The sequence below is a fragment of the Thalassophryne amazonica genome, chromosome 23 (genome assembly GCF_902500255.1).
Source record: "Thalassophryne amazonica chromosome 23, fThaAma1.1, whole genome shotgun sequence".
Classification (NCBI taxonomy): domain Eukaryota; kingdom Metazoa; phylum Chordata; class Actinopteri; order Batrachoidiformes; family Batrachoididae; genus Thalassophryne; species Thalassophryne amazonica.
The window spans coordinates 28,673,581-28,697,796 of record NC_047125.1 but is presented as its reverse complement, the minus strand read 5'-3'; the positions used below and the strand labels follow the sequence as shown (position 1 = coordinate 28,697,796).

Sequence of the window (24,216 nt, the reverse complement as noted above, 5' to 3'; positions counted from 1 at the left end):
CCTTGACAGACTGTAATGGGATATGAAATACCTGACTGAGCAGCCACAGCGTGGGAGTGGTAAGATGATCAGACTGCGACAAATAAGCGCCATGTCTGTCTCCTACACTACAACTAGACGTGATATGATTATCCCTTTAGCAAACAGGACTACAAGTAGCAGAGTGGAATAGACGGTAGCACTCTTGCCTCACAGCAAGAAGGTCTAGGGTTTGATTCCACCCATGCCCAATGTCTGTGTGTTACCTCCAGGCACACGGATTATGCACCTTTCTCTGGCCTCGATGAAGGCAGCATCTCTACATCTGGAGTTGGTCCTTAGGTGGCAAACTGTGGTTGTCTACGGCTTCTAGTGGTTATCTTACTTCCAACTGTAACTACGATGGGTACCAGTCAATTGAACGACAACAAGCCTACATAATGTTTAATTGTTCAAGTGGTTGAGGATTTGGGATCTCATGGTCACCCCATTGACCATCGATCTACCATATAGAGCTACTACGTCACAGCTGGATTCAAAGCATGGTAATTAAGTGAGATGAACATACTGAAATTTGTGGTATTGTGGCAACGTGGTGTGCCGTCATTCTTTCTTCCAGTTCTTTTCCTGTTCTCCTCCTCTGTCCTGCAAGTCCTAATAGTTTTATGATGCATGCGAAGGAAAAGCAGATGCATAAGCAACCTATAGGCGACCGGCAGGAGACCACTAAAACACACATATTGGTTCTATATGATGTGTGTGTTTCTGAGGCAGTCTGTCAATCAATCAAACACTAATTCCCAAGGTTCCATGGTCACCATTAACTACAGGGTCGATGCTCAGTAACCGTGGACACAGCGGACAGCCATCGATCTGGGAGCGCGTCTGTATGTCGGTAGGGTAGCCGTGATGGAGAACAGTTTTGTGGCTCTGCCCTTACTATTGATTGTCTTCTGGTTGCACGGAGGCAAAGCAGGCATTCTGACTCTGTGGTCGAAAGAGTTTACATACGTGCACGCGACTGAGTGTATTTAAGCGCGTCCACTTTTGTGTGTATGTGTGTATCAAGGTGCTCCTCAGTAGATTAATCAATGCGTGAATACAGTTCTGACCCCACAGGGGGAGTGCATTTTCCATTTTTATTCCCTTCTCCTCCACCGTTCCCTCTCTCATTTCTTGAGTATTCATCCTTCAATCAATCAATCAATCAATTTTTTTATATAGCGCCAAATCACAACAGACAGTTGCCCCAAGGCGCTTTATATTGTAAGGCAAGGCCATACAATAATTATGTAAAACCCCAACGGTCAAAACGACCCCCTGTGAGCAAGCACTTGGCTACAGTGGGAAGGAAAAACTCCCTTTTAACAGGAAGAAACCTCCAGCAGAACCAGGCTCAGGGAGGGGCAGTCTTCTGCTGGGACTGGTTGGGGCTGAGGGAGAGAACCAGGAAAAACACATGCTGTGGAGGGGAGCAGAGATCGATTACTAATGATTAAATGCAGAGTGGTGCATACAGAGCAAAAAGAGAAAGAAACAGTGCATCATGGGAACCCCCCAGCAGTCTACGTCTATAGCAGCATAACTAAGGGATGGTTCAGGGTCACCTGATCCAGCCCTAACTATAAGCTTTAGCAAAAAGGAAAGTTTTAAGCCTAATCTTAAAAGTAGAGAGGGTGTCTGTCTCCCTGATCTGAATTGGGAGCTGGTTCCACAGGAGAGGAGCCTGAAAGCTGAAGGCTCTGCCTCCCATTCTACTCTTACAAACCCTAGGAACTACAAGTAAGCCTGCAGTCTGAGAGCGAAGCGCTCTATTGGGGTGATATGGTACTACGAGGTCCCTAAGATAAGATGGGACCTGATTATTCAAAACCTTATAAGTAAGAAGAAGAGTTTTAAATTCTATTCTAGAATTAACAGGAAGCCAATGAAGAGAGGCCAATATGGGTGAGATATGCTCTCTCCTTCTAGTCCCCGTCAGTACTCTAGCTGCAGCATTTTGAATTAACTGAAGGCTTTTTAGGGAACTTTTAGGACAACCTGATAATAATGAATTACAATAGTCCAGCCTAGAGGAAATAAATGCATGAATTAGTTTTTAAGCATCACTCTGAGACAAGACCTTTCTGATTTTAGAGATATTGCGTAAATGCAAAAAAGCAGTCCTACATATTTGTTTAATATGCGCTTTGAATGACATATCCTGATCAAAAATGACTCCAAGATTTCTCACAGTATTACTAGAGGTCAGGGTAATGCCATCCAGAGTAAGGATCTGGTTAGACACCATGTTTCTAAGATTTGTGGGGCCAAGTACAATAACTTCAGTTTTATCTGAGTTTAAAAGCAGGAAATTAGAGGTCATCCATGTCTTTATGTCTGTAAGACAATCCTGCAGTTTAGCTAATTGGTGTGTGTCCTCTGGCTTCATGGATAGATAAAGCTGGGTATCATCTGCGTAACAATGAAAATTTAAGCAATACCGTCTAATAATACTGCCTAAGGGAAGCATGTATAAAGTGAATAAAATTGGTCCTAGCACAGAACCTTGTGGAACTCCATAATTAACTTTAGTCTGTGAAGAAGATTCCCCATTTACATGAACAAATTGTAATCTATTAGACAAATATGATTCAAACCACCGCAGCGCAGTGCCTTTAATATGAAAGAAATGGAGAAAACGTTTTTCTCCTTGAATGGAGAAAAATGTGATTTTTAACCCGTAACGTCAATAAGCTTTCTCACGTCAACGACAAACAGCTATTCTTATTCTCAAACAAGAGCACACAACTCATTTGAGCAAATAACTAAAAAAAGAAAATTTCCTGGATCATCAACATTTAATCATTTTTACAAAAACCAATGAACAATTTATAATGAAACTTCAAGGAAACATGGGTTGTAAAAGTACAAATAAGTTTGCCGTTAACTACACGATGTGACGTCATACTACAAATTACAAGATAATACAGCAAAATCCACACCAGCTTTTATGGTAGGAGATTTAATTTAGGTCAACGCTACGTCCGTCATCTCAAAGCTTGCTTGTTTCGAGATGGCTTTTCATTGGGCATCATGATGACTGTACTTCAGAGTTCACAGAATCTGGACTTCAAACAACAACAACAACAAAGTTGCCTCCACAAATGATTATGTAGACATTCTGAAAGTTTCAAATGCTAGTTTGACCCACATCTGCAGAATTTATTGCTTTTTTTGCATTGGGTTTTTGATTATTTTTCTCAAAATTTCAAATGCATATCTTGATTTAAAAAAAAAATAAAAGGGAGATGACGTGGTAGTTTGGTCTGGATCTAGTGCAGTTATAGTTTGTGTTTTTATGATTGCATTAACTTGTCAAAGCCCTCCTCTCTGTTTTTGGCCTCGTTTTAAAATTGTGTTCTCTGTTTGTTCTTCCTCTCTGCAGGAGAGCAGACAATACGTCTGGTCAGTTTGCCTCAGGGTCTCTCGCGCTTTCTCTTCCCTCCTCATTCAGGCGATCCTTCTAACATCACACGTTCTGGGGAATCATGGATTAGATTAATGTGTTTATGACAAAGAAGCTCACTGTTCAATGACAATTTACTGAAGGATATCTGTTCTAATCGATCAAATTCTGACTGTTTCAGATCTGCATCATTTCCATAAATGCAGATCCTTGCGCATCAAAATCAGAATGTACTTCTTTCATACTTTTTTGTGTAAACTGTACTCTTTAACCATGAAAACAAATGTTTGACATAATCTAGGTTAAATAAAAACACCAAATAATCCATTGCATTTAACTGGCTTGAGACATGGCAGTTTATGAATATTTTCAAGTCACTGAATATCCCTATGAGTTCAGCTTAATCAGTTGTTAAGAAATAAAAGTATTTGTACTTATTTTGGATCATGTTTGAAAGATGTGGTTTTACTTGGTGATTAAAGAGCATAGATTTAAAACTTTTTCGAACAAAGAAGCCTTGACTTAATGATTTTCATTGGATATTAAAAGATGTGTACCAATTTGTCCAGGGCTGGCAAAATTTTTTTGTATACACCTGTGTTGGTTGCTCATACCGACAAAGACAACATACATCCACCATAAGTTTTTTTTAAAAATTACATAAAAAAAAAAAAATACTGATTATGTAGTATGCTTTCAGATGATTTCCGCAATGGTAGAATATTCAATTTTGGTGTAAGTTGCAGCTATAAAGTATGGTGTACCTCAAAGTTCTGTTCTAGGACCACTTTAATTATCTCTTTATGTAGCACCTGTTGGTCAAATTATCCATAGCCAAGGAAGTGTCTTTCACAGTTATGCCAATGACCGTTTTGATATTCCAATTTTAAACTGTTCTTGGATGCAAAATTTAAATTTTAATGTTTTGATATTTTATTATGTAGAGAATTTTGAAAATTTCTCTTGAAAGTGCTCTTTCTCTCTATCCTGACTGAGTATATATACACACATATAGTTTAATTACTATTATCATGAGTATGACTATGTTAAATTTATGGGTTGATGTGGATACAGATTTATTTTTTTACATTTTGCTCAGTGACTAATCAAAATTTTCCACAATTTTTGAGAAGAGTCATTCTTTTTTTTTTCCTCAAAAGAGACTGTCAGGATGCAATTACAGACCAAATTAAATTCAGATTGATACTTTTTGTAGGTTAACGCACATCTAAATCATACAAACAGTAGTTAATTAAAGGACGTATGAAGCGTTGTCATCGGCAGAATTTCACTTTAGTTCACTCAACATGGTTTTTCAAACCTTACCCTTGCTCCACTGATCCATCCATCCATCTGTCTTCCCATCCCACTTTAAATTAATTTTCAAACAAGGTGACACCTCCTCCTCCCCCTCCTTTTCATTTCTCCCTCTATCTTGTTTTCTTTATGGCTTTCAAACAAATGTACTGTGTGTAATGGACATTCCTCCAAAGCCGTCAACCGTGACCGGGCCAAAACCAACTGACCCACACGCGCACATTATGAAAGTATGCACAGATAAGCGTGCATTCACTCACACACACGAGCACCAACATACTGTACGTACACACACACACACACGTGTGCACAATGGGTCATCTCTCTCACTCTGCTGGTTGTTGTGTATAGAAGTCAGTTCCAGGTCAGTGCTCAGAGCTGAGATCTCAGCTCATACAAAGGACCGTGTGTGTGTGTGTGTGTATGTGTGTGTGTGTTGTATATACACGTCAGTGACTACACACCAGCCTGCAGCGTGTCAACGCAGCTTTTACATTCTGAAACACTTCTACCAAACACCAAACACTTAAACTGAAAACAGGATTTGTCGGCGACGGTCAGGAGTAAGTATCAGTATGTGTGTGTTACAACTTGCTGCAAAGCATTGTGGGTAAGGGTGAGCCTCACACCCGTGAAAAATCAGACAGCAGTAATTGGTTGAATTTAAGAAGATGATTGCTGCAGCTGCCACATATTAAACATTGATTTTTTTCAAATCATTTAGTGGTGAAACTGTACATTCTACATTTTACTGTCACGTGTGATTTTTTATTATTGATGATTAATTTTTACCATTTTGGTCTCTTATTTCTCTTCCATTTATCAGGGGATTTCTAAGCCTTCCATATTTTTGTTTTATTTATAATAGTATGAGGAAAAGGTTAAATTAATTCCAGATCTGTTTAAATTGTAACTCTTCTCCAATCAAAGGATCATCGCTCTTAGAAATCTTTATTTTAAACACAAGCATGATCAGACAACCTCTGCCCTCAACTGTCCGATGCGTCAGTTCACAGAAAATCTGAATATGCGCACACAGCGTTGGTATACTTTCAGGTATTGGTGACAAAGACGCTAACAGCTGTGTTTTCCTGTTTGTTTTGCAGGCCTGACGGCAGCAGCTATGGCTGAGCTCCAGAAGCTTCAGAAGATGAAGATGATGATGAGTCTCCAAAATGGCAACGAGTCAGACAACGACGATTTACACTCAAATGCAGGTAAGACGCAAATCTCATAATGCACAAAAGATGTTTTTGGTACAAACTGCTTAAAAGTTGTTCATAATAACTTATGAATAAATATACAGAGTGACCACCTCTTGTTCACCACATCCATAAACCTCGACTCTGGTTTCCCTCCCTCAGCATCCTTCTCAAGATTTACCCAACATCCCTCCTCTGCACACACCCAAACCATCCTACCTGCACTGTCTCTCTCATGTGTTGATTTCTAATCCTGTCCATCCTGGTCACTCCAAAGGAACATCACAGCATCTTCAGCTCTGCTTCCTGTCTTTCTGTCTAACCCATACGACAGTCTGAGAACAGTCCTGTTAATTTTCAACAATCATGCCTTTTCCAGCTCTTTTGCACACCCTTCCTCCACCCTCCCTCTCATTCATACACATTTCATTCCCCTTCTCTCTAGAGCATGACCACACCTCTCCAGGTCTCAATCTGCTCTCCACTCTCAATGCAGATCAGCATCATCTGCAAACATCACAAATCATGGAGACTCCTGTCTTATCCATTAACCTGCTCCATAATGTAATCCCACCACTACTCAGAACTACTGGATCGGGATTTCATTTTATAGATTAGGATTTCAATTTGTATGCTTCACTTTGTCGTATTTTAAGGATTACGTCAGAACTACTTAATGGATTTTCACCAAATTTTGACCACACATTGATGTTAGGCCTTGGAAGACTCCATTAAATTTTGTAGGTGATCTGGATCCCGATTTTGGATCAGGTATTCATTTTATAGATTTTTAAGGATTACATCAAAGCTACTTCACAGATACGACATCACGATGTAAAACCGAGATCAGGAAGACACTATTTTGTTTCAGGTTGTGAATTAAATATGAGATTGCAACATCTTGATCAGTCAGACCGTTCTGGATCAGTATGCAACTATTGCATTGGTTGTGGAATGTAGATCCAGGTAAAATCCGGGTCAAGATGTGAATCACATATCTTATTTTGAGTCATTATCAACCCTTGGCGGATGTCAGAAATCTCTGATTGTTCTTGTTCACTCTGTAATCACAATCCAAATGTCTATTCATTTCATTTTCTTTCTTCATCAGCTCCTCAAAATACTTCCTCCACCGTATCAACACACTCGTCACTGCATTATTTCTATCCTGGTTCTTTTTTTTTTTTTTTGCCAATCTCTTCTTCCTTATAGTTTCTGTACTTCCTCATTTCACCATAACGTCTCCTCATCTTCCTTCTTGTGTCCATGTTACATCAAGCCCCCCCCCAAAAGAAATTAATTCTGTATAGTGTCTTCCTGTCTTACCTGCCCTGGCTGGACATCATGCTGTAAAACACACACACAAAAAAGAGGCAGACATGGAAAGACAAGAATAAATTCAGTATGAATTTCACATTGAAACATGAGCGCGGCTCACGTCACAGATCACCTCGCTGACTCAGATCAGGTTCAACACACGCTGACAGAGGCCTCCACTACTCCAGCATGTGTTCTCTGATATAAGAGCTACTCAGATTTCAGCACCATTCAGTGTCTTCATCTCATTGGAAAACCTTACTTCCTACATAATTTCATATTTAAGTGACATTTTCACCCATGGGTGTTTTGCATGACTCAAAAGCTGAAGCACAATTAATCTGATGATAATTTTTCCTTAAACAGAAAGAAAGAAAGACAAAATCATAAATGTGACTGTTTTGAAGTTCTCATTTTGGCAGCACGAATAACAAAACATTAAAGTCTCTGCTTTACTCATTTTTCACCATTGCTTCATTTGTGAGAAATCCATTGTTTAAAATGTTATCTTAGGAAGTTAATCCAGAGAGTCAATAGGACAGCAGTGCTGGTACTGAAAAATACAATATATAAATGTTTGAAAAATTTATATTTGAAACAAAATGGAAAAAGTGTTCAAATGCACAATATTTACACAACCTTTAATACCCTCTGTGGTTAGCAGTGTATGCACAGGATTAATGGAGTCAGTCATTCAGTGTGTCATTGAGTGGGGTCGCAAAAATTCCAGAAGTTTCCAGTATCCATATAAATGACTGTATGAAGTTGTATGTGAACCCTTGTTGCTAATCGCAGTGTCCTGATAACCATGGGAGGCCACTGTTGCACATGTACATAAGTATTCACAGCCTTTGCCATGAAGCTCAAAATTGAGCTCAGGTGCCTTGTGTTTCCACTGATCATCCTTGAGATGTATCTACAGTTTAACTGGAGTCCACCTGGAGTAAATTCAGTTGGTTGGACATAATTTGGAAAGAGACACACCTGTCTACATATAACATCCCACAGTTGACAGTGCATGTCAGAGCACAAACCAAGCATGAAGTCAAAGGAATTGTCTGTAGACCTCCGAGACAGGTTTGTCTCAAGGCACAAATCTGGGGAAGGGTACAGAAACATTTCTGCTTCTTTTAAGGTTCCAATGAGCACAGTGGCCTCATTCATATGTAAATGGAAGAAGTTTTGATCCACAAACACTCTTCCTAGTGCTGACCACCTGCCAAAACTGTGCAACTGGGGGAGAAGGGCCTTAGTCAGGGAGGTGACCAAGAATCTGATGGTCACTCAGTCAGAGATCCAGCATTCCCCTGTGGACAGAGGAGAACCTTCCAGAAGGACAGCCACCTCTGCAGCAATCCACCAATCAGGCCTGTATGGTACAGTGGCCAGACGGAAGCCACTCCTTAGTAAATGCCACATGGCAGCCCACCTGGAGTTTGCCAAGAGGCACCTGAAGGACTCTCAGACCATGAGAAATAAAATTCTCTGGTGTGATGAGACAAAGATTGAAGATTTGGTGTGAATATCAGGCGTCATGTTTGGAGGAAACCAGGCACCATCCCTACAGTGAAGCATAGTGGTGGCAGCATCATGCTGTGGGGATGTTTTTCAGCAGCAAGAACTGGGAGACTAGTCAGGATTGAGGGAAAGATGAATGCAGCAATGAACAGAGACATCCTGGATGAAAACCTGCTCCAGAGCGCTCGTGACCTCAGACTGGGGTGATAGTTCATCTTTCAGCAGGACAGTGACCCTAAGCACACAGCCAAGATATCAATATCTGAATATGGCTGTGCACCGACGCTCCCCATCCAACCTGATGGAGCTTGACAGGTGCTGCAAAGAGGAATGGACAAAACTGCACAAAGATAGGTGCACCAAGCTCGTGGCATCACATTCAAGAAGACTTGAGGCTGTAATTGCTGCCAAAGGTGCATCAACAAAAGTATTGAGCAAAGGGTATGGATACTTATGTACATGTGATTTTTTTTTTTAGTTTATTTTTAATAAATTTGCAAAAAACAAAAATAAAACTTTATGCACCGAGCATCCGGAAAGCCTGACCATATGATATATATATATATATATATAGCACATTTGTTCAACAAAGTTAGAACCAGACTTCTTGTTCTCTCAAGAATGACTTGTAATATTTTGACATTAAAGCAAGCACCACTGCCTTTTTTTTTTAATAAAGAAAATTGCTAATCTTCATTAATGCAGCGTGCATTATTTATCATTTTCATGATCCGGCTGATTGGGAGCAGACTTTAGCCTTCACCGTCATGTTTCTAAATGGTTTTCGCCTTTGTGACATCAGCAACTAACTGATCAGTAATAAAACAAATTTTTACAAATCATATTTTTTTTTTTAACACCTTATTTGACTGATTAGTTGTCACAGCCCGAGACGGGTAAAGACGAATGGGAATCTCAAATTTTGTAATTGTTCATTTATTAACCATAACAACAGGAGTAGTGATGGCAGAGTTCATTATTGATGGACGCAGCTGTCTGACATACAAACAAAGACTCTCTCCATCTCTGCTGTTTGCATTTCTAAATTATTGAAAAGCCAGAAAACAAAAAGCAAACAGAAAACAAAAAAGTGCAGTCCTTTTTTCTTCCACTCATTCTCTTTTTTTCAGCTGACCTGGCAAATGGGGTGATAGAGTTACTCCCTGTCGTTTTTTATTTATTCCCTCCCATCTCCCAACTGCTCTTCTTTTATTTCAATCAGTGATTCCCCCCCTTTCTAAGTGTGTGGAAAGCCTTCTTTTCATTGTCCGACCTTATTTTCTTTGTAACAGACACTCGCTCCAGCCTGGGAATCTGCAGCAGACAATAGAGCAGAGGAAGAAGTATACGAACGCAAAGAAAATAAAGCAAGAGAGGACAGCGGGGAAAGTAGAGCCACGGCCAGAGAAAGGGATATTTAGGGCAAAAAGAAAAGGGAAGAAAAGAGAAAGATTTTTTTGGTGTTCAATGGGTGAAAGTCGATGACTAGGGTTTGTTCTGCTCCGTGTGACAGTATTTTTTTTGTTTTCTTGCACAATAAAAAAGAAAAAACACTGAGTAGAAGGAGAGATGAATGAGACAAGTCTGAAAGAGTGATTTATGTGACAGTGGAAACTACCTCTTTATTTCGATCTTCATATTTTTGTCAAAGAAAACAGAACAACAGTGAGACAAGACGATGGGGGAGAAAAATACTTAAACATAACTAATAGTTCTTCGCAGGAACTGTCTTGCTTGACCTTTGACCTCAAAATGTAGGCTGCTAAAATTTCAGAGAAGGGATTTAAGGTTTTATCTTGGGGGCTCTCGCTCATTTATGGGCAGAACGTGCCAATTCTGACATTTTTTTTGAAGTTCAAAGGTCAAATGTGCAGGGTGGGTGTCCAGTGCGACCATATGGCTTTGGTTCCGTTTCTCAAAATGTCATGATTTTTGAGATATTCTGTCAACAACCATGAAGACCAGTTACTCCCTAGGTTGATCTTTCAGCTCCAACATTAGTTTAAAGTAGCTAAATTAGCTTAATATCCTTCTAGTAACTAGAACGGCACCAAATTGAGGGTCCTGTGCATAATCTGGCTCCTCTCCTTTATGCACTTCTCGTGTTGTCTTTCTCCTGCACATCACATTTTATAAAAATCATTTGGGGAAAAAAAGTAAGTAACAAACTGTTAAATCAGGAGACTAATTTATGAGTTGTTTATAAACAATAAAAAAGGTTCCATTCCAAAACAATAGGCTTCAGGAAAGTTAAAGAGAAAGGAATGTGACACAAACAAAATGTGGTGGAGAGAAAAGCAAAGGAGAGGACAAGGCCAAAGAAAGAATGAGAGAACATCTGCCCATCTGTTTATGCTTCTTTTCTTCCCCGGCGTAAATGGCAGAAAGGATGAGGCCCAGCTGTCATCCACACACACAGAGCGCAGGGATTTCAGCGGGCAATAATAGAGAGAGACGCTTACTAATTCAAACTAATGGAGGGAGATGAAGACGGATGAGCGAGGGAGCTGGGAGTAGATAAAGAGAGAGAGGGTGAGAGAGGCAGTGTTACACAGAATGTGCAGGAATGATGCGTGAAGCTTCCTCACTATTCAATAATAAAAACATTTTATGAGGAACTATTATTAAAACACCTGCGTCCTAAAAGTAACAAACAGCCAAAATCTATAACCAACACACAGAAACGTGACAAACATTCAACCATCAACAAAAGTAAACTAGCGCAGTAATGCGCTGGATAATTGGATAATTCTCCACTGAAATACAGCTGACTGGTTAACCTTTCTGAACTAGGATCATCCATCTAAACTTGGTTATTTTATCATGTTTCTTCTAGTCTTCTACATGCCTTCAAGAAAATTCAAGATACTACTTCCAGGATGTAGTACTAATGTACTACATGCTGGTAGTATATTAGTTCTACACATTAGCTCCTGGAAGTAGAACCCTGACTCAGCATAATCTAGTAAAGTGGGAGGGACCATCATGTTAGTGATGTTAACAGCACAACTTATAAAACAAAACAACAAATAAAAAAATAGCTATTTGGAATAGAGTTATGTTTCCTCAAAAATTATGTGGGAGATCGCTTTGATCGTCCGTGACCAACAAAAATACAGTTTTGACACCATGTCTCCATGTGTAATAACTTCTTGCTATAAACTCTTTAGGGGCTAGCTGATGTTAGCCTTTTGCTAACTTCATTGTGCACGCTGACTCATTAATTTAGCATATTTCTGGATCAGTGGAGTGAGTTTAGCTCGCATTCATCAACAGCAAGTTTGGTTGTTGTGTACCCTAGCTAACTTGAAAATAAGTTGATGAAGTTTGCAAGTAAGGAAATTCTTTAAATAACTGGCAAAATCGTAAAAACGGTATTTACTATATTTGTGTATTCATATTTATATTTGCAATTTTTTTTGCTTTCACTTTGGATGCTCTGTGTGCTTCTTACCCTGTTTGCTGCTATACAATGCTGCTGTAACATCAATTTTCCTGATGGAGTCTTCACAAGGGATCAATAAAGTTCTATCTAATATAAAATCACCCAGTTAATAATTCTGCAATACATTTCAGTCAGTTGGGACTTCAGATACTTGTGCACCAAACTCTCAGTACAAACTACTCGCACACAACGCAACAAAATGGAATTTGCATTGCAGATTCATTGTGTGACAGACTTATTCTGTCCGTCTCTACCCAGGAGGCAGCGAGTGTTCCTGGGATAAAGACCGACTGACCAGTCCGCCCTCTGGAGCTCACAGTGGAGGAGGAGCAGGAGGAGCATCAGCAGGAGGTGGCAGAGAAACAGGAGGAGGAGGGAGGGGGCCAGCCATTGGAGCTGCCAATCAACAGCAGCTCCAGCAGCAGCAGCAGCAGCAGCAGCAGCAGCAACAGCAGCAGCTACTAGCTAACAGTGAGTCCATGCACGTAACGGTGCATCCAGAAAGTATTCATGGCGCTTCATTTTTATACACGTGATGTTACAGCCTTATTCCACAATGGATTAAATTCATTTTCTTTCCTCAAAATTCTACACACAATACCCCATAATGACAATGTGAAATACATTTTTTTGGGCATTTTTGCAAATTTATTAAAAAAAAAACTAAGAAATCACGTGTACATAAGTATCCACACCTTTTGCTCAATACTTTGTTGATGCACCTTTGGCAGCAATTACAGCCTCAAGTCTTCTTGAATATGATGCCACAAGCTTGGCGCACCTATCTTTGGGCAGTTAAACCCATTTTTCTGTGCAGCACCCCTCAAGCGCCATCAGGCTGTGTTGTACAGCCAACACAGAGTAATACTGGAGCTCTGACAGAGTGACCATCTGGTTCTTGATCACCTCCCCTAACTAAGGCCCTTCTTCCCCGATCGCTCAGTCCTGGTGGATCCAAACGTCTTCCATTTAGGGATGATGGAGGCCACTTTGCACATTGGGCCCTTCAAAGCAGCAGAAATGTTTCTGTACCCTTCCTCAGATTTGTGCCTCAAGACAATCCTGTCTCGGAGGTCTACAGACAATTCCTCTGAGTTCATGCTTGGTTTGTGCTCTGACATGCACTGTCACCTGTGGGACCTTATATGTAGACAGGTGTGTCTTTCCACATCATGTCCAATCAACTGAATTTACCCCAGGTACCCCAGGACTCAACAGGATGCACCTGAGCACAATTTTTGAGCTTCATGGCAAAGGTTGTGAATAATAATGTACATGCAATTTGTAGTTTATTTTTAACAAATTTCCAAAATCAGTCATTATGGGGTACTGTGTGTAGAATTTTGAGGACAAAAATTAATTTAATCAATTTTGTAATAAGTGAGGGGGGGGGGGGGGTAGAAACATGCAAAACCCCAAGCAGGTGAATATTTTAGTGTTTGAAAAGAAATGGAGTGTGCACTGGGACAGAAGGAGGGCAGAAAGAGACACACGGGTGACAGTGTTTGTTAATGTAAGCCATTTAATCTGTGGCCATCTCCTGTATTAACACTCTGCCTGGATTAATCAGCGCACACTCTACTAAATGACTCAATTCATCAACAAACAAACGGCCTGTTTTTCTTATTGCAGTAGTAATGCTTGCACACAGTTCGACACGCGAGGTGACAAACACTCACACTGATTATTCGATCACTTCAGTCGTCACAACAGCAGCCATCAGTGTTATTGTTTCATTGGAATGAAAGCAGCTGCAGACAGGGTGGGTTTTTTTTTTTGTTTGTCTTTCTCCCATAGTACACATCCGTTTGACAACTAAGGGGAATCCATCAGAGTGTGAACATCATTTCGGAAAGCGCCTTTCAAAATGGGACTATTTTAGGATCACAGGGCTTTGGGGTCAAAGGTCAAGGTTATGCTTTTAGAGGGTTGAGGGTCACGGAGTGATTTAAAGTGAATGCAATGATGAGGTAAAAATAAAATAACATTTTTCATGTACAATAAAAGGGAAAATGCACTGTAAAGAGAATAAATGTGGGGGGAAAAAATAGATGGAAAAAGGAACAGAAATATCCAGAAAATCTCATCACCCGTTAATCCTTTTACCGCCTTTTTTGCGCCCGCTCTGTCGACTTTTATTAGTGTTTAACACCGAGATGACACCTGTCACTTTGTGTTTCACACTCCAACTCAACACAAGATCACAGACCAGGAAAAAAAAACAAAAAAACAAAAAAAAACTGCCTCTTACTGTTTGACAGGCAGGCAGATTATTAATTCATCAAAAATAAAAATGATAAAACATGATGTGAAACAGTTCATAAGGTCATTCTGACTTGTTTCTCGTTCCTCATTGGGTCAAATCAAAGTCGCTAACTTTTCTTCTCCGTCAGGGTTGGACCTGCCTTTCATGATGATGCCCCACCCTCTGATGCCCATGGGGTTACCGCCGGCGTCTGTAGCCATGGCGATGTCGCAGATGAACCACCTCAGCACGATTGCCAACATGGCCGCCGCAGCCCAGCAGATACATACGCATGTACACCGCGCACCGGTCATCAAGGTAACATGCAGTCGTCTTCTTAACACCTCCACAGGAATGAAATCCGAAATATTTCACTGTGAATGAGCCGTGTGCGCGTGTTTGTCTGAAAACGGTTTCATGTCTCTGGTCATCTTTGGTTCAGTGACGTCAGGCGACACTGGAGCTCAGAGAAAGTCCGTTAGCTGCTGTACGTATCTGTACCTCTGCTTCTTTCTTTCTAGGAGCGGGTTTGTGACAGTCCTTCTCTTTCTCCATCTGTTGATGAAACAAACACTCCTCTGCAGTCTCGGCCCAGCAGCTCCGCCTCCAGCTCGCCCGAAAGACTCGGTATGAGCTCACATACACGCTCAATGGTGGAAAAGCCCTGAAACACCCGAAGCATAATTACCCGTGACGCAACAGAGAAAAGCATAGTTCCTCCAGTGACGTCCACTTAAAATGGAAAGTGTTTCAAAGATGTAATGGGCGTCTTGGTGGCTTCCCTCACTCGACTCCTTTTTGGAGGTGATGGATACAGCTGTATCACTGGTGACACAACAGACGAAAGCACAGTTTCTCCAGTGATGCCCCCTTAAGACAAGTAGTGTTTCAGAGTTGTCATGTGTATCTTGGGGGCTTTCCTCACTCGACGACGACTCCTTGCACGGCCATTAAGCATTTGAATTGCCTCCTCCAGACAGATTTACCAAAGAGTAATAAACTGTTTGTATTTCTAAATAACTCCTGTAAATAAAGTCTAAATGTACTCGTATCCAAAGAAAAGTGGCTGTAAAAGTGATCATTTGTGTTGTACTAACTGGGGCACAAACTCACGCACGCTGTTGTTTCGGCTTTGATGTTTTTATTTAAGTCATGTTGCAGAGGTTACTTTTCAGTACGAGTTTAAACGGTGTCATTTAAAAAAAAAAAAAAAAAAATTCAATTTAAAGAAACCACAAATATAAAAGCTCAACTTTCTCGCAGCCTTGTACACAATAAAGCACTAATAATTTGGTGTGTGTATATGTGTGTGATTTTTTTAAGCAGGGTTGGTGTCAGCTGATGCAGATGTTGCACTGACCAACCCTGCTGCACCCATCAAGAAAACGATAAAGGACAAAGGTTAGACCACACACACTCCCACACAAACGTGTCCTCAAGACGCTCACTGATTGGTCCGGCGCTGAGCATACGGACACTTTTGTTTAAGTGAGGATGTTCCACCTTAATCCAAAGCCACGCCCATCTTCCTGACAGCTGACAGATTGCCCTCACGTTAGATGACAATATAATGTGTGAGTGTTTGTGTATCAGACAGTGAAGAGAAAAACACACACAGACGCACACAAACATGGAAACTGATGCGTCAGGATGTTGGGACACTCTTATCGATCACCTGTCTCCCAGCCATCAATCAGAGGAATGAAGGAGGGGGAGGCATGGCTAAAAGGGGTCAAAAGGTCACCCACTAAAAGCATGTGGGACCTCTCCTCCTGCCGTGTCTCCTCGTCCTGGAGTTTCCAATCTTACAACTGGTTTCGTTTAATTCCTTCACTCTCCTCCTTCCCTTCCTCTGAGATAAACACATAAGTGGAGTCTGAATATGTTCTAGCGTCGCTAACGTTTAGTTCAGCGCTGTAATAATGCAGGTGGCGGTCACACTCATGTGATGTAAGCATCCAGGAAGTTGGCTCCCTGCCAATTCGACGCCATAAAACGTTGACATTTCATCATGTAAATGTTGATATCATATGAGACATTTACTGGATGAAGACATAACCTTTACCAGCCCTTACTGGCTGCTTGACATTCCCAGTGGGAGGAATTAATCAGATCTGATTATAATTAGTTGGTAAAAAAAACAAACAAACAAAAAAAAAAAAAAAAGATGAAATCGCTAACGAGGCAGCTGCCCGACGTCACACATTGTATGAAGGGAACGTATTTGAATTACATAAGTGAAGTCTCATTCACCATCAAAAATAACTAAATCTCTGCTAAACACCAGCATGACCTGCTCCTCATCGTTACACTTCCTCAGGGTTTGAAATGATTTGATTAAGTAGGATTCTTCTGATAAATACACAGTCATAAAAGAAAGAAAATCAAGTTAAAAGTGACCATCATCAGGAAGAATGTCTGCATAGATTATGTCAGTGTAGTGGTGCGGGAGAAAACAATTAAGTAGAACATATGAAACAACCAAAAACAAAACAAACAAAAAAGTCCTAGAGTCTTATGGAGGTGAAAGTGCATTACAAATACTGTCCAATTAATATCATTAATGATGAAAGCTGATGCTTTCAGTGGTGGATTTTTAATGAGAGTTTAAAGTAGGTCAAAAACTGCAGCATGACTGAGCTTTTAACTGTGTCCTAGTTTGTCCCAACATGATACAACTTCAGCAGTTTTAAAGTGAAACGTCAACGTTGATGGATAGTAATAGAAATATGCCAGTAGACAAAAAAATTAAAGTGACAGCGCGCAAAATCCTTAAAATGTCTTAAATACCGTGCATCCAGAAAGTGTTCACAGCGCTGAACTTTTCCACATTTTATGTTACAGCCTTATTCCAAAATGGAGTAAATTAATCAAAATTCTACACACAACACCCCATAATAACATAAAATGTTTTATGTTTGCAAATTTATTAAAAATAAAAAACTAAGAAATCATGCATACAAAAGTATTCACACCCTTTGCTCAATACTTTGTTGATGCACCTCTACAGCCTCAAGACTTCTTGAATATGATGCCATAAGATGGGTGCACCTATCTTCGGGCAGATTTGTCCATTCCTCTTTGCAGCACCTCTCAAGCTCCATCAGGTTGGATGGAGAGCGTCTGTGCACAGACATTTTCAGATCTCTCCAGAGATGTTCAATCAGATTCAGGTCTGGGCTCTGGCTGGGCCACTCAAGGACATTCACAGAGTTGTCCTGAAGCCACTCCTTTGATATCTTGGCTGTGTGCTTTGGGTTGTTGTCCTGCTGAAAGATGAACCATCACCCCAGTCTGAGGTCAAGAGCGCTCTGGAGCAGGTTTTCATCCAGGATGTCGCTGTACATTGTTGCATTCATCTTTCCCTCAATCCTGATTAGTCTCCCAGTTCCTGCTGCTGAAAAACATCCCCACAGCATGATGCTGCCACCACCATGCTTCACTGTAGGGTAGCTGGATTTCCTCACACAAAAGAGTTCAATCTTTGTCTCATCAGACCAGAGACTTTTGTTTCTCTTGGTCTGAGAGTCCTTCAGGTGCCTTTTGTCAAACTCCAGGTGGGCTGCCATGTGCCTTTTACTAATGAGTGGCTTCCGTCTGGTCACTCTACCATACAAGCCTGATTGGTGGATTACTGCAGAGATGGTTGTCCTGCTGGAAGGTTCTTCTCTTTCCACAGAGGAATGCTGGAGCTCTGACAGAGTGATCATCAGATTCTTGGTCACCTCCCTGACCCTGGTCCTTCTCCCCCGATTGCTCAGTTTAGATGGGTGACCAGCTCTAGGAAGAGTCCTGGTGGATCCAAACTTCTTCCATTTACACATGATGGAGGCCACTGTGCTCATTGGGGCTTTCAAAGCAGCAGAAATGTTTCTGTACCCTTCCCCAGATTTGTGCCTTGAGACAATCCTGTCACAGAGGTCTACAGACAGTTCTTTTGACTTCATGCTTGGTTTGTGTTCTGACATGCATTGTCAACTGTGGGACCTTATATGTAGACATGTGTGTCCAATCAGCTGAATTTACCCCAGGTGGACTCCAGTTAAGCTGTAGAAACATCATGCACCTCGGCACAATTTTGAGCTTCATGGCAAAGGCTGTGAATACTTACGTACATGTGATTGCTTAGTATTAAATTTTTAATAAATATGCAAAAATCTCAATACGTTTTTCACATAGTCATTATGGGGTGTTGTGTGTAGAATTTTGAGAAAAAAGTGAATTTCATCCATTTTGGAATAAGGCTATGACATAAAATGTGGAAGAAGTTCCGCGCTGTGAATACTTTCTGGATGCACTGTATATTGTTCAAGGGGCTTAAAAATGGCACAAAAATAAAGAATTATGTATTTGCTATATTGGGAGAAAACAGCAGGGAAGATGTTTATCTTGTACATCACAGTTTTATCAGCTTTGTAATGTGCAGATCCAACAGTGAAGGTTAGGGGAGACACACCCACTTGAACCCTATGACCACATTAGCCACAAATGAGGGCGACAACCACATGGCTCTATCGCTTTGTGGGCATTCCCGGGGCGTGCACGCCAAAAATCTCTGTAACATGTCTTGTACACTCAACAAAAATATAAACCCAACACTTTTGGTTTTGCTCCCATTTTGTATGAGATGAACTCAAAGATCTAAAACTTTTTCCACATACACAATATCACCATTTCCCTCAAATATTATTCACAAACCAGTCTAAATCTGTGATAGTGAGCACTTCTCCTTTGCTGAGATAATCCATCCCACCTCACAGGTGTGCCATATCAAGATGCTGATTAGACACCATGATTAGTGCACAGGTGTGCCTTAGACTGCCCACAATAAAAGGCCACTCTGAAAGGTGCAGTTTTGTTTTATTGGGGGGGATACCAGTCAGTATCTGGTGTGACCACCATTTGCCTCATGCAGTGCAACACATCTCCTTCGCATAGAGTTGATCAGGTTGTCAGTTGTGGCCTTTGGAATGTTGGTCCACTCCTCTTCAATGGCTGTGTGAAGTTGCTGGATATTGGCAGGAACTGGTACACGCTGTCGTATACGCCGGTCCAGAGCATCCCAAACATGCTCAATGGGTGACATGTCCGGTGAGTATGCCGGCCATGCAAGAACTGGGACATTTTCAGCTTCCAAGAATTGTGTACAGATCCTTGCAACATGGGGCCGTGCATTATCCTGCTGCAACATGAGGTGATGTTCTTGGATGTATGGCACAACAATGGGCCTCAGGATCTCGTCACAGTATCTCTGTGCATTCAAAATGCCATCAATAAAATGCACCTGTGTTCTTCGTCCATAACAGACGCCTGCCCATACCATAACCCCACCGCCACCATGGGCCACTCAATCCACAACATTGACATCAGAAAACCGCTCACCCACACGACGCCACACACGCTGTCTGCCATCTGCCCTGAACAGTGTGAACCAGGATTCATCCGTGAAGAGAACACCTCTCCAACGTGCCAAACGCCAGCGAATGTGAGCATTTGCCCACTCAAGTCGGTTACGACGACGAACTGGAGTCAGGTCGAGACCCCGATGAGGACGACGAGCATGCAGATGAGCTTCCCTGAGACGGTTTCTGACAGTTTGTGCAGAAATTCTTTGGTTATGCAAACCGATTGTTTCAGCAGCTGTCCGAGTGGCTGGTCTCAGACGATCTTGGAGGTGAACATGCTGGATGTGGAGGTCCTGGGCTGGTGTGGTTACACGTGGTCTGCGGTTGTGAGGCTGGTTGGATGTACTGCCAAATTCTCTGAAACGCCTTTGGAGACGGCTTATGGTAGAGAAATGAACATTCAATACACAAGCAACAGCTCTGGTTGACATTCTTGCTGTCAGCATGCCAATTGCACGCTCCCTCAAATCTTGCGACATCTGTGGCATTGTGCTGTGTGATAAAACTGCACCTTTCAGAGTGGCCTTTTATTGTGGGCAGTCTAAGGCACACCTGTGCACTAATCATGGTGTCTAATCAGCATCTTGATATGGCACACCTGTGAGGTGGGATGGATTATCTCAGCAAAGGAGAAGTGCTCACTATCACAGATTTAGACTGGTTTGTGAACAATATTTGAGGGAAATGGTGATATTGTGTATGTGGAAAAAGTTTTAGATCTTTGAGTTCCTCTCATACAAAATGGGAGCAAAACCAAAAGTGTTGCGTTTATATTTTTGTTGAGTGTAGATCACTTCAAGGGTGTTATCTGGTTACAAAAACAGCAATTTTTAGATTTAGAAGTGTTTATTTCTTGACAATTTTTGCAAAATATAAAAGATATAAACAGCTTCAAATCATATTCTGCCATCTTGGATTATTTTGTTCAAGCGAGCAGTCAAGAGTTATATTTTTTGTTGGCCAATGCTGCAGACACACTGAGATGAAGCTGCAGCAAGACCATGAGCTGGGAAAGAAAAAACACACCACACAAAAAACAAAACAAAAAAAAAAACAAAAAAAAACAAATGCGAGGCCAGAGAAGTGAAGAAAAAGAAAATAAGAGGATGAAAATGTGAAGGAGGAACGGCAAAGAAGAGCGACAGACGAGTGAAGTGTGTGAAACGTGGAGTAGATGGCTGTACGGATGAGGCGGCAGATAGGGGAGTGCATCTTAATCAGAGTTAATTTCACAGCAGAGTTAACCCAGTCGTCAGTGTGTTTCGGCATTAAGGGCTGAGCAGACACTGTGACGCACTCACAAGGATGTCTTTAATCCTTTCCAATTAGTAGCGCACATGATTGTCGGAATACTAACCACCTCTGCGAGTGCGTCGGCTCTAATTGATTTCTCCGACGCCACGCCACTGCCTCTTCGCCAACATCTTACAAACATCCCGTCTTCCAAATGTTTGCTTCTTTGAAACAAATGCTCAAAAGTGAAATTTTTTGGTGTTAAAAAAAAAAAAAGAGACAAACCTAGGATAAGTCAGCAAAAAATATTTTAACGTTTGCTGGAAATGAAATGTGCTTAATTTTCAATGTTGTACCCCAGCACATCTGTCCCTTAATTAAAATACTCCGGTAGATGTTTCATATCGCACATATTTTATTATTTTAAAGAGCAGGATGCTATTGAAGGTCAAGGTCGTAGATCACAGGAAATGTTGTAAATTGAACAAAGAAAAAAATGTATGTTCAAACATTTAGGAATCTTTAAACTGAAGCTCAAGGTCACAGATCACAGGAAATATTGTAAATTGAACAAAGAAAAATGTTCAAACATATTTAGGAATCTTTAAACTGAAGCTCAAGTTCATAGATCACAGGAAATACTGTAAATTGAACAAAGAAAAATGTATGTTCAAACATATTTAGGAATCTTTAAACTGATGCTCAAGGTCATGCTGTAGTTTCTTGCATAGTTTTTGCTTACGAACATAAAATGGCACAACATGCATGTGAAATTATGTGTAACTTCAAAACTATACTTATTTTGGGAGCAATTTCTTTGCTTTGAGAGGGGCATAAATTCATCTGAACGGACGGGTCACATCCAAAAAGTAAATGTGTGCACATAAATTTCATATTTTATACAAGTAAATATTGTAAAAATTAAATAAAAATTTAAAAATACTAAATACACATTGTTTAATCTTCTAAAAGTAATTTGTTAATTTGGAGAGAGTTTGTAAGCTGCCACGGCAGGCCAAAACAAATAGGACCACTGACTAAACATGGCCCACGGGCCCCACATTTGGCACCAGAGAAGGAACAAGTCTGCTTCACCTATAAAAACTTTCCCGCAGAGTTGTGTGAATGAGATTTTTTTGGAACATTCAAGCTATTAAACAAAAGGAATCATTTCTCAGATTTAGTGAGTTTCTGTGCATTAATGTTTTCATTCACCATCTGCGTCCCTCAACCGTCTTCCTCGTTCTTTTTCTCGTTGCCGCGGAATTCATAAAAACACTTTCTGCAAGGGTGTGGAAGTACGACTGCAGTATTCCAGTTTACAACACAAATATTTGGAAACCATCATAAAATAACAGTTTTAGTCTGATTTTTTACATTTCTGTCTCTGGCTGATGAGCACAGCTGCAACCATCATTGCAACATCCACTAAGTAACCAGCAGGTGGCAGCCATGTCTATGGGATATTACATAAGACAAAACAAAGTAGCATTTTTTTTGACTCATCTGGTGCGTAAAATTTCACAAATTACAATCAGGATTCATCGTCGTTGCATGTTTGTTGAACTTTATGACCTACAAGATGACAGAATAGATCGAGTTAAACTGGAAGGTGTGGATTCACTCATTTATTCATTCACTCACTAAATTTTAACGAGTGCCTCAGTTTTTCCCAAATCCTAGGAAAAATAAAGCTACTTTTGCTAAATACCCACAGACAGCAGTATGGAACACAAGCTAACAACACGACGGTTGTGTTTTAGTTCACGGTGACTTTAATGTTGTTTTATTGACTTTGACAGAAGAGTCACCGCTGGGACAAGCCCTGCCCCCCGGCTTTCCTGCTCCCTTCCTCTTTGCAGACGGCCTTTCTTCAGTGGAGACTCTGCTCACCAACATACAGGTACTCGTACGAGAAGTTTTAAAGCGGTGGATTTATCACCTATGACATCATAATGGTTACTTTAAAACCAAAAACAAACAAAACAAAAAGATCTCTCTCATTAACCAGGGTTTGTTGAAGGTGGCGGTGGAGAACGCCCGAGCTCAGGACAAACAGATCCAGGCGGAGAAGAGAGAGCTGAAGATGGAGCTGTACAGAGAACGAGAGATGAGGGAAAGTCTGGAACGACAGCTCACCTCTGAACTCCAGAGTAGAGGTGAGGAAGAACCAACCGGAAACAAAGCATAAATTTAAAAATCTATTTTAACATCTTGTATGAGCTTTTTTCTAGTAAGTTCCAAAAAATTCCTGCAGTTGTTAAATGTAAAAATGTATCACCAGATGACAGGGGCAGGTCCAGAGGGTGGCACCACTATCCTCACCATAAACATCTGTCACATGATAGAATCGGCATTTGTTTCCATGTCGATATTAACAGTTAGCAACCAGGATAACCAACAGTTAATTATGTCTAAATGTTTTTTTTGCACAGTATCGCCATTTCTTCAAAGTGCACGTGGAAAACAGCAGCTCCTTTTACTTTCTTATCATCTTGGAGCTATTTTTAGCCACCAAGTTTATTGGTTTTCACCGTAATGCACCCTGCAGCCTTTGTTATTAGGATGCTGAAAACATGGACTGCATTAATTCAAAAATCTGAGGGTGCATTTTACAGATTAAGAGATAAACATTAAGAGAAGCAAAAGTAACAAGAAAGGGCAATGGAGTGAGGGGTGGAGATAAAACGAGAGTCATCAGCAGACAGCAGGGGTAAAGGGGTGACAGAAATAAACTTCATTTTCAACTGTAACTGAAAAATAAGCGGTTTACAACAGAATTTAAAGATTTCAAATCTTTTTTTTCACAATACGATTTAATTAAGATTTAAATATGGATAATTTTTAAGTAGGTTTTGCAATAGACTTAGAATCTAAATGAAGCACTCCATTGAATCCATTTTAGTCATGTCTATGATGTTTGAGACAATTTTCTGGCTTTTTATTCAGCATATTTTATTATGATGTCATAAAGTCAGTTATAGAAATACTAAGAAATCGGAGATAAAAGATTTTGAAAGGGATGCATCGTAACTCAGGGACCATCTCCACTAAATGTCATCATAATCTGTGAAGTATGTTTGCTTCAGTATCTGCAGACGAGGTGA

At 40.6% G+C, this 24,216-nt stretch overlaps 1 protein-coding gene across 4 annotated transcripts in view; it reads left to right on the top strand.

The window, feature by feature from the left end:
- The window catches only part of LOC117505204 (dachshund homolog 2-like), a 99,834-nt gene that overhangs the window by 68,112 nt on the left and 7,506 nt on the right, over window positions 1-24,216 (top strand). For 3 of the 4 annotated variants that reach the window (XM_034164777.1, XM_034164780.1, XM_034164776.1), the window contains 7 exons: window positions 5,851-5,961; window positions 12,485-12,697; window positions 14,620-14,789; window positions 14,993-15,098; window positions 15,798-15,872; window positions 22,912-23,012; window positions 23,121-23,268. In XM_034164777.1, the coding sequence (XP_034020668.1) occupies window positions 5,851-5,961; window positions 12,485-12,697; window positions 14,620-14,789; window positions 14,993-15,098; window positions 15,798-15,872; window positions 22,912-23,012; window positions 23,121-23,268 (924 nt within the window). The remainder of the gene's footprint in view (window positions 1-5,850; window positions 5,962-12,484; window positions 12,698-14,619; window positions 14,790-14,992; window positions 15,099-15,797; window positions 15,873-22,911; window positions 23,013-23,120; window positions 23,269-24,216) is intronic. The other variant, XM_034164779.1, reaches the window with a different exon arrangement.